The sequence below is a fragment of the Hoplias malabaricus genome, chromosome 5 (assembly GCF_029633855.1).
Source record: "Hoplias malabaricus isolate fHopMal1 chromosome 5, fHopMal1.hap1, whole genome shotgun sequence".
NCBI lineage: Eukaryota > Metazoa > Chordata > Actinopteri > Characiformes > Erythrinidae > Hoplias > Hoplias malabaricus.
The window spans coordinates 11,376,704-11,391,494 of NC_089804.1; the positions used below are offsets into that span (position 1 = coordinate 11,376,704).

The 14,791-nt window shown below is 41.3% G+C and overlaps 1 protein-coding gene across 1 annotated transcript in view; it reads left to right on the forward strand.

Moving 5' to 3' along the window:
* The window catches only part of LOC136696499 (V-set and transmembrane domain-containing protein 2-like protein), a 47,644-nt gene that overhangs the window by 24,402 nt on the left and 8,451 nt on the right, over window positions 1–14,791 (forward strand). The window contains exon 2 of the mRNA XM_066670949.1: window positions 10,007–10,176. Coding sequence (XP_066527046.1) covers window positions 10,007–10,176 — 170 coding nt within the window. The remainder of the gene's footprint in view (window positions 1–10,006; window positions 10,177–14,791) is intronic.

Consider the following 14,791-nt stretch of genomic DNA (forward strand, 5'->3'; position numbering starts at 1 on the left):
GTTGATCATAGTGGTGCTATGTAGCTTTCAGGACTAGGCGCATAACGATGCACTGTTCACGAACGACAACATTTTATTTTATTTCTTAAGTGTATGAACAATGCAAACAATGACGTATTGTATGACGTCCCCTGCGATGAAAAATACATTTTACACTAGCTCCAGCATATTAAACCTTGTTGGTAAACTTTCTTGGGTGGTGCAGCAGGTAGTGTCGCAGTCACACAGCTCCAGGGACCTGGAGGTTGTGAGTTCGATTCCCGCTCCGGGTGACTGTCTGTGAGGAGTTGGTGTTTTCTCCCCGTGTCTGTGTGGGTTTCCTCCGGGTGCTCCGGTTTCCTCCCACAGTCCAAAAACACACGTTGCAGGTGGGTTGGCGACTCGAAAGTGTCCGTAGGTGTGAGTGAATGTGTGTGTGTGTGTTGCCCTGTGAAGGACTGGCGTCCCCTCCAGGGTGTATTTCCCGCCTTGTGCCCAATGATTCCAGGTAGGCTCTGGACCCCCCGCGACCCTAAATTGGATAAGCGGTTACAGATAATGGATGGATGATTAATTTCTTGTTTGAACTTTAGTTTCCTGCCATAAACCCAAAATATAAGGAGCATACTTAAAATAATAATTCTTAAATTTAAATAAAAAATAAACATTTTAAACATTGTCACTGAGCTTAGCCCTTAGACTTTAAACACCTAACACCCTGAAGTCAAACCACAAAAATAAAACAGATACTTAAATAACTCATCATTTTTGTCCTAAAAACATAATAAACACAACACCAGAATCCTTGAACAGTTTGGTTTTATACAGACTGTAACAAAATATATTTAACTTAACTTAAAGTCTTATGAAAGCTGGAACTGTGATCTTTCCATTGATGTGGTGTAATGTGTTTAAATATAAAGACAGATCATGAGAAATCTGCCTCAAGCAAACCATGTGCAATCCTTATTTTTTTTTAAATATTGTATGAAGTTTTTATTTTATGTTTTATAATAAAAAATGCACATTTATCATGCAATACCATTTATTTAACCATTAATTTAACGCCTTATTCAAGGTTTTTTTTGCTTGTTAGAACCTAATAATGCCCAAAATGTCTTCATAGCCCAAACATAAACCATGCAATGTATATTGGAAGTAATTCATGAAACAAAAAAAAGCGTGCCTGCCTTGCGCCCAATGATTCCAGGAAGGCTCTGGACCCACCGCGACCCTGAACTGGATAAGCGGTTACAGATAATGAATGATGAAAAAAAAAACATACTATGAAATACCACGTGATCCTCTATTTAGACTTGAATAAATATCAGAATAAACATATTGGGAACACTCACAACATTTTCTGGTAAAGTTCTATAAATAAATCAACATGTGGATCACTGTTGATGTCTCTAGAGTCATTTATGGTGAAATTATATTAGGATCAAAAAACACTTTTTATTTCTTCTTTAAAGTGTTCTTTTACAAAAAAACCCCAACTATTTTAATTTATTCCAAGTATTTAGAATGTAATAATCATTCAAATCAGAGCTCAAATCAGAATCAGAGCTGCTTTGTTTCAGGAAACGAAACTGTTGTCACACCTCGTGCCACTATGCTTTGTTACAACCCTAGTCAAGGCTGTTCAACTCTTAGTGTGTGTTATGTGGTCATATGCATCGCTGATGCCCTCAGAGGATGGACTGAGTAATAAGTTTACGATGTTTGCTGACCCTTTATACAACCTTATATGACAGGTGTAAACAGAGCCTGCTTAAATTAAACTGGTTTGTTTTCACCCTTGCTGTGGTTCGTTTGGGCGGGTGTGAAAGAGGTAATTGCCCTCGGATGCAGACCAAAACAACCGTACTGAGACCGTGGAGAGGCCTCGTGGTGCGGTTCCTAAGATCCTCACATGGTCTACGGTGACATGTTTTGGTGCAACTGGATATATCCATGTGTGAAACCAAACCAAACCAAGGGGAAGATGCTCCAAAATAACAAGCTACTTAACTGATTCGGAGCAAACAAACTACAGGTTTGAAACGCCCTTTTTGGTTGTATATGGAACATATTCTTTGGCATGTGAGGACAAATCTGTAATTTAGAGACGTACTCACTGGGATGTATATTGAGGTATTCATATGTTCATATGGACTGATCCTGGACCCTTTTTTTGCTGATACAGAGGCTCTCCCTGAGAGGCTTTTTCAGCAGGAGATGAGACAGACCTGTCGACAGACCCTTGAAATCTCTCTGGCAACAGTCAGTCGCACTCCCTCCTCCTCACCAAAGATTGTTTGACTTGTCGATTGCTCCATTTTCCTCTCTCTCTCTCTCGTTCACACTCTTTCTGCCGGTGTCTTGCGGCTCTATTGTGTAGAAATCAAAGGGCTCTCCTCGGACAGATGGCGTACCTGCCAGCGTCTGGCGTCCCTCTGTTTGCTCAGGCCCAAATGAGCTTTGTTTAAGGATCACTCGTACACTCACACTCCTGGTCCTGTGCCCACTTTCTCCTTGAGGAATCCCCCCTGGAGAGCTTCAGAGAACTGTCCCGACTACAGCCAAGTGATAGAAGGACCACATTTTTAGCTGCATCCCAACCTTGTGGGTTCCTAATAGACATGTGGATACACTCTTAAAAAAACATGGCAAAGTGGTACTTTGAATTTAGCACACTGGCATTTCATTGGAGTGTTAGAACCTGCTCCAATCAGGACCTTAATATCATCCAACATCAAGCACCAGAAGTCACTCATATTTAAATATTAAAATGCCATCAAATCCCCATTGAAATATCCTAAATTCTAATGTACACAAACTACCCTCAAAAACCCTTCATTTTAGAAGAAGTGCTGCATGTGACGTTGTCCAGAGTCTGTTGATGATTTAGTGAGGTTTAGCCACGTTGCCCCACCACAGCCCTAAATGTGTGTCATTCTGAGGTCAGAGATTTGTGATGCAACAGCACCTTGATGTAACACCATAGTTTACAGCTCAAGTCGGTGCCCATGGGCTGATTCGAAAGCCGGTGATCGTGTCTGAATGGAGGAACATTTGCTCTCGGCGGGTGATATCCCTTTTTTTTTATGTATTTTTTTGTGGGATGCAGAGGCTCCTTGCTACGAGGGCTCCTGTGCCATGCTTTGATCTCATCTTAATAAACCAGTGATTCACATATCAAAGGGAGGGGATGAGAGCCCTCTCTAGCTCTCTCCCTCTCTCTCTCTCCGCACTTCTCTGTCTCTCTATCTCCCTCTCTCTGTCAGGCTCTTAAACTCAGCCATGGGGGGTGTGTTGTAGATCAGACGTCCTGCTGATGGGAGAGGCCGATTGCTCTTTCACTGAAAGCGGATTTCCAGCGTCTTGATCGTGGCGATTGTGATGGCGTCTGTCGCTCTTATCTGATCTGCTCTTTCATTTCTCTGGGAGATAATGATGTCTCCGGGCCCTTCTCTCCATACCACTTTACTGAATCCCTTTGAGGCCCCCAATTATGATATGCAGATATGGCACCAATAATTACACTCTCTGGTTTCTGCGCCTCATTGTCGGAGAGAAGCCGTGAAACTGAGAGCTTTGATGGAGGAGGAATAAGGAGCCTTTCAGAGATCCTGCTTCTGCTTTTAATGAGAAGCTGACGTTGCTGAAGTGTTCCAGTTCCACCCCACACCTCATTCCTCTTCTTTCTGCTGCTGCAAATGATATTGGTGTGCAGTAAAGAGAGAGAGAGATTGCTTACTCATTAGTAGGAATGGTCAAAATATATTGAATGTAGTTTTTTGTTAGATTTTTTTTTTATATTTAATTTCTTTAACCTTCTTATAGATTCCTGGTGGGGGCAGCACACAGCTCCAGGGGCCTGGGGTTGTTGATTCGAGCGATGCTCTGGGTCACTCTCTGTGAGGAGTTGTTACCCCAGTGTCTGCGTGGGTTTCCTCCGGGTGCTCCGGTTTCCTCCCACTGTCCAAAAACACACGTTGGTAGGTGGATTGGCGACTCAAAAGTGTTCAAAGGTTTGAATGTGTGAGTGTGTGTGTTGCCCTTCGAAGGACTGGCGCCCCCTCCAGGCTGTGTTCCTGCCTTGCGCCCAGTGAATCTGGCAAGGCTCCGGACCCACTGTGACCCTGAAATGGATAAGCGCTTACAGACAATGAATGAATTGCTTTTGGATTCCTGTTCATTTTCAGAGTTACAGGTTTATTTAAACAAACCATTTAATCTTAGAAACATGGCTTTGATATTATGCTGTAAATCATGAAAAAAAAAAAAATCATGAAAAAAAATTATATCAAATCAATATGCTGCAGGATTTGAAGTTTGGCAAATAAAAAGTATAACACCCAATTCATTCATACACTGCCTCACACTCGGAGTCTCAGGAATGGCTGTATTTATTATACCTCTCCTTATCAAAAATACAGAGTGTTTACAGATTTAAAAAGCTATTGCAGTCAGAGTTGTCATGTATACAGGCAGGAGAATAGAACAGTGAATAGATTCTGACTTGCACAATCCTCTGGCCTTGACTTCCTTTTATAGACGAAAAAAGGCTGTGTAGAAATGAAAGGACTTCATCTGTAGTTTACAAAACATCACGGATCATCACAGGTGTGAAAACCTTCCCTGTGGTTTCAAAAGTGAAAAGCCAACCACCTGATAATGAAGGCAGAGTGGACACAGTATGTACTGAGGTGTAAAGATTTATTAGAATTAGGTGATGAGTTCTTCCTTAAGGACTTTCTGCTTAAAGATCATTTTGGCTCTAAATTAAGTCAAAATTTCGGACAGCGCAGTGTGCACATCAAAACGTTAAATATTGACATTGGCCCACACTTTCCACATCTCTGATAATGAATGATGAATTATTAAACCTCTTCTTTCATTTTTGCCAGTGCAGGTTACTGAACAATTCAAAAGGTGATTACTGTGGAAAATTAAGTCAGAATAATTTAAGTATTTTAATGTCATTTACAACATCTTTTTGAAGTCTGAAGAAGTGGAATGACTTTTTGTCCCAATTCTGCAGGCCCTCGCTGCTTTTTAATGACTCAATTTAATGGCACTGTTGATTAATTTATTTCTGCGGAATTTCGAAGGTGCTGAAGTTGAATGATAATTAAATTCACTCGTGCCTCTTTGGGAGTGGATATTACTGGCAAATTCAAAGAGGTGATTATTGTGGAAAATGGAGTCGAGGTGCTTTTGGGATTGTAACATAAACTGCAGAATATAGTTTCTTTTGAACAAAACCTTGTATCTCCAGAATGGTTACTTTACAAGAGAAAGAAAAAACCCTAAAGACTTTCCATTGTAAAATCACATAATGTAAAAGGCAGCTAGTGTTTTCTGTTTATGACAGAAATTGGAAAATAACAAAAATCTAAATAAGCAGGAACACACCCTGGAGGGGGCGCCAGTTCTTCACAGTGTGACACACACTCACACCCATGGACACTTTATGAGTCGCCAATCCACCTATCAACGTGTGGTTTTTTGGATCAGGGGAAGAAACCGGAGCATCCAGAGGAAACCCACGCAGACACTGGGAGAACACACCACACTCCTCACAGACAGTCACCCGGAGGAAACGCACACAGACACAGGGAGAACACACCACACTCCTCACAGACAGTCACCCGGAGGAAACCCACGCAGACACAGGGAGAACACACCAACTCCTCACAGACAGTCACCCGGAGGAAACGCACGCAGACACAGGGAGAACACACCAACTCCTCACAGACAGTCACCCGGAGGAAACCCACACAGACACAGGGAAAACACACCAACTCCTCACAGACAGTCACTCGGAGGAAACACACACAGACACGGAGAACACACCAACTCCTCACAGACAGTCACCCGGAGGAAACCCACACAGACACAGGGAGAACACACCACACTCCTCACAGACAGTCACCCGGAGGAAACCCATGCGGACACAGGGAGAACACACCACACTCCTCACAGACAATCATTTAGAGCGTGACTTGAACCCACAATCTCTAGGTCCCTGGAGCTGTGTGACTGCGACACTACCTGCTGCACCACCGTGCCACCCCTTCATATTTAATGCCACTGCTAATTAATTTATTTGTTGCAAATTTAGGAGGCTTCATTTGGGTTGCCGGCTGGCTGCTGTAATTTAATGGATGTACACTTTTTCCTGCAGCTCTCTCAGTGGTGGAGTGGTCCTGCTGACCAAGGCTAGTTTATAGTCAGCGTGAGTGCGTGGCCTTTCCAAGCTGCAACAGAGCTTTGTTTTGTCAAAGAGGCTCGGTGAGAAAACCTCCCACTTATTTACACTTTTAAAAACCCCCCAGTCTTCTGGGGTGGCTGGGTTTATAGTTTGTTAATCATAGTCACAGTATGACTTTAATACTGATACAGCAGAAAGCTGTAATATGAAAATGAGACACAATTATCGCATTGAAAATTCTGAGGTTATCTGCTTTACTGAAGGGTTTTGAGTGAATTAAAGGGGAAATATGTCTTTTTCCTCCGATGTTTCTTATTCACGTTATGAAACAGTGACACGTGAATCCGAGATTCTGTGCTACTTAATTTTAAACATGGCCACGTCTGCATGATATAATGAACTGGTCCTTTCATGGACTACAATGTAATTTTGCTCTTCATCTCAAGTGAATTTGTCAAAACCAGAGAAGCGTAGTTTTTAGCCTACAAAAAAATGCATCACTGATATTTCAGTAATGGTGATGCAGTCTTTCCTGTGTGCACAAGATATACACACATCCTTATTATAAGACTTCAGGATAATATCCTCTTTGCAAAGCTTTTGTGACGTTTATTATATTTCCTGAAACATTTCATGTGATCACACCTAATAAAGGACACAAGGCTTTTTATCAGAGCCTGAAAATATAGACTTAAACGTATTCATTCATTCATTCATTGTCTGTAAATGCTTATCCAGTTCAGGGTCGTGGTGGGTCCGAAGCCTACCCAGAATCACTGGCCGCAAGGTGGAAACACGTGCTGAATGGGGTGGCAGAGTGGGGCTTAAACCCACAACCCCAGGACCCTGGAGCTGTGTGATAGTGACACTACCTAGTGCCTCCCTAAAAACAAACAAACAAACAAAAAAAGCCATGTTCTTTTAGAACATGTTAAAAATAACAATTCCTAAAAACATTTTAAAACAAATTTTGGAGCGGTTTTCTGTGCCTTATATGTTTCACAGTTACTCCTCAGGAATATTTCTCTTGCACTCTTATGTAAAGCTCAACTCGTGTTCCTCTTCATCTGTAAAGCCATTATCTTCAGGCTTTGGTCTGAGAGAAACTGGATGCCTCTCATCAACTCTTTGTCTGGACTGGAGGTTCCGGTGCCCCGAGAGTCCGGCAGCAGCCCCCACTGTGGCCAAGCTCGTTTGAATGGGATTACGGGGAAATTAAAAGTGTTCAGAGGGGAGCAGTTAAGAGGATTGGGGTAGAGTTAATAGCCATATGGGTTGGGATCAGCTAGACTAATGTCTTCATTCCACACGGGGCTAGTTCAACACTGTGAGCTATCAGAGCTGGTATTAGCCACACAGTTCCTCAGTGGACTCTCCACACACCGGCGCATATGTGTGAGATGGAGAATTTAGTCACAGAGTCTTTAAGACATCAGCTGTTTGCTGTGGGACTTTAAAAGGATATTTTACCCAAATACGTCGCAAATAAAGATTGAAGGGAACTGGGAGGCAATAGAAAATGAGATTAAGCTAAGTAGTCAATGCTAGTTTTCACTTATTGTCTGCTTTTTAGGAGGAGGTATTGTTTTAGTAGACTGCTTTATTTACACAGGACGTGCAAATTAGTGAACACAGTTTACAACTACAGTTAGGGCTGTGTTCACGGTACCAATAAACCAATACAGTGATTGCGAAATCAATATTTATAAACATTTCCATGGGGTGTTTGTGAGAGTGAAACTGAAACAGCATTCGGTGCATTGATGGTTTTTAACATTTCTTATTTTCTTACTATTAATTTTTTTTGTGGAGTCAAGTCCCTCTGCTGGTGACTGTCTGTGAGGAGTTGGTGTATTCTCCCTGTGTCCGCATGGGTTTCCTCTGGGTGCTCTGGTTTCCTCCCACAGTCCAAAAAACACATGTTGGTAGGTGGATTGGCGACTCAAAAGTGTCCATAGGTGTGAGTGTGTGAGTGAATGTGTGAATGTGTGTCGCCCTGCGAAGGACTGGGGCCCCTCCAAGGTGTGTTCCTGCCTTGTGCCCAGTGTTTCTTTGACTCTGTAAAAGAGGTTACAGACAATCAGTGAATAATTATTTTATTAATGATTATTATACATATTTCTCCTACATTCTTTTTGTATTGTTGTGTTACCCACTAAATAAAAAAGCTACAAATATTTAATTTTATGAAACAGATAGAACAACCACTATTCCGTACTATCTCTGATATTTTGAATGCCATTGCTACATCATCCTTGTCTATCCCAGTTATTTCAGATACCCTGCGATGGCAGATGTATCCTCAGTTCATAGGCCCCCTGCAGTACCAAATCCTCCAAAAAGGTCTCCTCTTGATAGGGGCAGGTCATTAGACACGGGCCCTGTCCCATTTAGACAAGTTGAAATTGAGGTGTGAGGGGAGCCATACGGCGTTGAATCCCTTGCTTTGAAGTGTGCAAAGTTGCCCATTGGCTATGGGGAGTGCGTAAGGTGTCTGAGCATTTCCTTTGTAATGGAATGGGTTACAGTGCCTCTCATATACAGTCTGTCTGGAGATCAGTTTGACTGTTATAGGGTTTTCTTTTTTCTATTTTTTTGGTAACCACAATCAACTAGATCAGGGTTTGAGTTTTGTGCTGAGAAAGACTTTAAGGGAATTAGAAGACTGCACTTTATGCTTATGCTGCTATTTCAGAAGGGTGCAACATGTAAATGAAGCTTCTGAGCAGTCAGTGAATTGTTCGACTGCTTCAATCACAGACAATGAAGGTATTACTCACATAATTATTAATAATTTAATGTTTCCTGACATGCAATAACAAAAATACATTTCCTGTATCACAACATCACAGAGTCTTGTTTTACATTTACATTTACATTTATGCATTTGGCAGACGCTTTTATCCAAAGCGACTTACAAAAGAGGATCTAACATTCGAACTACAGCACAATTTATACAAAATACCTTACATTAAGTGCAATATGCCAGGAAGTAATAAGTGCATTAAAGAAAGACATTCAGTGCAAAAGATACTCTCGGAAGAGCTGGGTTTTCAATGATTTCTTGAATGCAGAGAGGGTTTCTGTTGCTCTGATAGTGCTTGGAAGCTCGTTCCACCAGCGTGGTACCAGAGATGAGAATAGCCTAAACTGACCTGTACGGTTTTAGTAAAACTTTTACAAAATATTTATTCATTCATTCATTATCTGTAATCCTTATCCAGTTCAGGGTCACGGTGGGTCCAGAGCCTACCTGGAATCATTGGACACAAGGCGGAAATACACCCTGGAGGGGGCGCCAGTCCTTCACAGGGCAACACACTCACACACTCACACCTATGGACACTTTTGAGTCGCCAATCCACCTACCAACGTGTGTTTTTGGACTGTAGGAGGAAACCGGAGCACCCGGAGGAAACCCGTGCAGACACAGGGAGAACACTTTTACAAAATATTGTAGGATTAAATTTTATTTTATTATTGGAAGCAGTAAACACAGTTATGGTTCTTTTTCAGTCTTTATAACAGAAGTCAAGTCTTTTAAAGAGATTCTGCTGTGAAATGGCTGATTGTAAAGAAAGTTCTGTAGAAATCTGTAGAGAATTCGTTACCATGGTTGTCATAGGAACCAGACATAAATCTAGATGTATTTTCAACTATACCCTTTACCCAAGCATCAGTCAGTGGTTTAATGCTTATCTTGGTTGAATTATGGGTGAATATTTCAGTGTGAATAAATCCATACTTGTTACAATAATTTGAAAATGTTCTTTTGCTAACGGATTTGAAAAAGTTACTGTTTTCTCTCTCGCTCTCTTTCCTCAGCTCTCTTCACAGAGGTCCCTCATGACATCACAGCACAGAGTGGACAGGATGTGGAGATGGCCTGCTCTTTTCGAGGAGTGGGGTCACCCTCCTATTCACTGGAGATCCAGTGGTGGTACATCAGGAACCACAGAGAATGGACAGAGAAACAGACATGGACCACCAATCAGGTACATCTGCATCTTTCAGTCATGTAATGATCATCAATATCTGGCATAATCAAAGCTTTGTAATGTGTTAACTTTTATAGGCATTAAATTCTTAAGATCTCTGGTTCCTCTCTAGAACAGAGCATTCACAATGACTTTATCTACATCTTACAGATTTGTACTTTCTACTTAGGAGGATATTTTTTAAAAGCATGAGTGAAGTACCCTTTTAAATGATTTTCACAAATGTCAATTCTTTTTAAACTTTCGTACTTACAAGCAACACACATCTGTCTCACACATCTACCACACTTTCATACACTTCTCCCATTTCTTTTCACTTTTTGTCTCTCCCCTTCCCATCTCACTCTTTGGCCGGACTGCCTACTGGGCCGGTCTAGAAGAGGCATTTTCTCTTACTGAGTGACTGACACCTAATGTTGAAAAGCGCATGCGTGAGTAAGAACCGTTAGTTCAGCCGTATTTCACAGAGACAACTTAAGGTGGCGCTACTATATGGAGTCAAAAAAGGGTCAAAAATATTTTGAGTTTGTAAAACAATATTCACAAATGTAACGGACTTTGTAAGTGCCGGGTTTCTACAGACAGCGGAGAAATGTAACCAAAGCAGCGGCTCTAACCAATGCACATGGCATCGCGCCTAACTGATGCGAATGTGTGGATTATTTCCACCTCATTCAAAAACTCTTACTGTCACATTTGGAACTTTAAAAAGGTTTGCTCTTGCACATTTTACGCCGTTTGAGAAGGTACTGATTCACACATTTGATTTACAAATGCAAATCTTTTTTTCATATTTATGAATTTAAATTATTATTATTGTTTTTGTTTTTTTTAATTTGTGCATTCCAATACATTTGTGGATTTTAGTTTTACGTGTGTGTAGTTGCTCAAACGCAGTTACAAAATCTGTTACATTTGTGAGTATTGTTTTACAAACACAAAATCATTTTGACCCTTTTTTGACTCCATAGTTTTCGCTCGGTTTTCATGATTCTGTGCGCTCGTTGAGTCTGACTGGTATTTTGGTCTTTCCTGTTTTTGAAATGCCAGACACACCTCTGTGACAATGGCTATATGGCTAATGGTGGTCTCGCTAAACTAGGCTTGCCTAGTTTCTCTCATTCTGTCAAAGACATCTGACTTTATTTAAAGCCTCTCTCTTTGTTTTACGTGATTCTGAGCTGATTACTTGTGTCTGCTCATTCCCACTGATCAGTCTCATGCAGCATCTCATTCCTTCTCTTTATTCTGAACCTGGATATTCACCTGCTCCGTATGTGCCGTACAAACACAAAAAGAAAATATACATGACATAACTCAGACGCAGAGGTAAACGATCATTAAAGGGGACTGACACAATCTGGAATAAAACAACCAAGACAGTATGTCTGAAAACAAAATTAAAATAGTTATTCTGATTTTGTGCCGAACCTTATGTAGATAGCGGGCGATACCAAGTTATTTGTGCTTTTGTCAGTCAAAGCATCAAGGGATTTTTTTTTTTGCATTTATCATAATATCAAAGAACCTTTCTGTAAATGAAATTGTGTGAAATTTAAACATCTTATATTTACAAACACTTAAGGCTTGGAGGTAGAACTGTGCTATGCTGAGGGTCTGTGGTTGTGCTGGTAACACAAATGAACTCTCCCACCCATTACACCTACCCTCACTCACACCTTGCTCCATCTGCAGATTGCCTTCTGTAGAGAAGAGGCACTCAGAGGCTGTTGAGGTGCCAGGGATAAATAAGTAGAACTGAGCAAAACACATCCTGAGTCAAAGAATCGATTCTCTTCAAATCGACTCCCCATAGTGTTAATTTGTGCAGTGTAAATAAACACATAGCTCTAAAATATTGTTCATTTCAAGGATATAAAAGGAGTCACAGGGGCGGCACGGTGGTGCAGCAGGTGGTGTCGCAGTCTCACAGCTCCAGGACCTGGAGGTTGTGGGTTTGATTCGCACTCCGGGTGACTGTCTGTGAGGAGTTGGTGTGTTCTCCCTGTGTCTGCGTGGGTTTCCTCCGGGTGCTCTGGTTTCCTCCCACAGTCCAAAAACACACGTTGGTAGGTGGATTGGTGACTCAAAAGTGTCCGTAGGTGTGAGTGAACGTGTGAACGTGTGTGTGTGTGTTTGTTGCCCTGTGAAGGACTGGCGCCCCCTCCAGGGTGTATTCCCACCTTGTGCCCAATGATTCCAGGTAGGCTCTGGACCCACCGTGACCCTGAATTGGATAAGTGTTTACAGATAATGGATGGATGGATGGAAAAGGAGTCACAGGAGTCCAAGATTCACTCAGTTTATCCAGTGCTTGGCTCTGAAGTGTCTCTCTGCTGCCATTTTTTTACAAAACCAAGCCCAACTTCATTTCTGTTTGATTCTCTATTGTGATTAAAACAAGGACAGAGATTCACCAATTGTGTCCCGTTCTGTAAACTGTTAAAATTATGGCTGTTTTTGTTTCTAGTGCTTGTTCTTGTGTAGCAGGTTGTTTGAAAGAGACAAACGTTAAGAGCACAGACAGATAGTTGACTGTTATCTCTACTCTGCTGCTCCCTCGTAGCATGGAGATAGTCGATTAAAAAATATAAACTTATATAATCTATATTTCAGCTGAGTAGACTTGAATATTTAGAGAGGCGATGCCCATCTTGCTTTCAACCAATTCTCACCTATATCCCACAGTAGTAACGTTAATACTAGACATCTGTCTGTTTGTACCTGCCATGTTTGGACCACCCTAGCACTTGCCTAGTGAAAAACATATTGAATATGTATACGTGTTACTATGGAATAAACGATATTCCAACAAATTAATAAAGACATCTGTCAAAAAAAAAAATTTATAATTGATTTTGATCTGTTGCATCTGTTGCTGCATGTTGCATTTCTTAAACCACGTTATTGTAGGCCTTTTAACACCAGGCAGTCTTTTACAATTACGTTAATGTTAGAGCAGTATGACAACAAACGTACTCATGAATCCTAGCTGCAATCTGCCAGATGTTTATGAATGAAATATAATGAAAAATAAATAAAACTATTAATATAGATTTTTTTAAAAGAAGCTGTTTCTAATTAAAGCAATTGTGGCTGTGAAAGGACACAATTAATAAAAGCGGTGAAGAAAGGGGGAGAGAGAGAAACCAGAGAGAGAAAAGCACACAGGTTTGGAGATGCACTGAGGAGAATGCAGCAGGAAACAGTATCTACACATTAATCACACAGAGGTAGAAATAGCATCAGGTTCCCGAGAGAGAGAGAGAGAGAGAGAGAGAGAGAGAGAGAGAGAGAGAGAGAGAAACAGAAAGGAAGGGATTAAAAGAAAGCAGAGAGAGGAACAGAAAGGGAAGGATAGGGAGAGAGAGAGAGAGAGAGAGAGAGAGAGAGAGAGAGACTTTAAAGAACAATTCAGGACAAAACAGGACAAGATAATGTGTTTATACACCCCCCCCCCCACACACACACACACACACACACACACACATGAGAGAGAGAGAGAGACAGAGGAGAAAGAGAGAGTATCAGTAGAAGCACATGGAATAGGCGTGGAGAAAGGAAGAAGAATGTTGAACAGAAATGATTTTATTGAGAGCGAGAGAGAGAGAAGAAGCAGGTTTGCCACTGGAAGGAAAAATTTTCACAGCTCCCTGCTGTGCGTTCAAGATGCTTTTTAATTGGAAGGAGGGAAGAATGGATGAAGGGAGGAAAATGCAGTGTGTATGTAAGTATGTGTGTGTGTGTGTGTGAGAGAGAGAGAGAGAGAGAGAGAGAGAGAGAAACTCTCGCTCACCTCCACACCATACATTATTCATACAGAGCCCCACAGGAGGCTACAGGAGGAGTACAGGGTCTATAACACACACACAGACACAAACACACACACTTGTATTTATATCTTGTTGGGGTGTGTGGTTGTACCCATTTGCCATATGTAGTATATAATTATGTGAACCTATATCTAATAAATTTTTGTATTAGATACAATTTCTTAAATGTATTTTTATAACAGAAAGTGGACTCTTGGGTGGTCAGTCCATTATTCTGAGGCCAGCAGCTTCTTTAGTCGACAAGTATCCCTTGAGCTGTGTGAAAAAATCTGCTTAGCATATTTCTCTTGCTGTTGAATATATTACTTTCAAATCAAATGCTTTCTGGAGGGTATTACTTGGAGTCTTGACGTATTATCTTGTTTCATACTCAAGTTGTTAGGCTTAGAAAATCCCTACTGCATATAAGTCGTTTTATTAAAATCATTCCGATTCATTAAAATGGCTTTACAGTATCGTTGCTGTCCAATTAGAAACATCGGACAGGAATTGTGTGAAAAATTTATGATGAATGGACCAATAGAAATGCTCCAAAATTATTCATTCATTCATTGTCTGCAACTGCTGATCCAGTTCAGGGTCCCAGTGGGTCTGGAGCCTACGTGGAATCACTGGGTGCAAGGCAGGAACACACCCTGGAGGAGGCACCGGTCCTTCACAGGGCGACACACACACACATTCACTCAATCACTCACACCTACGGACACATTTGAATCATCAATCCACCTACCAACATATATTTTTGGACTGTGGGAGGAAACCAGAGCATCCGGAGGAAA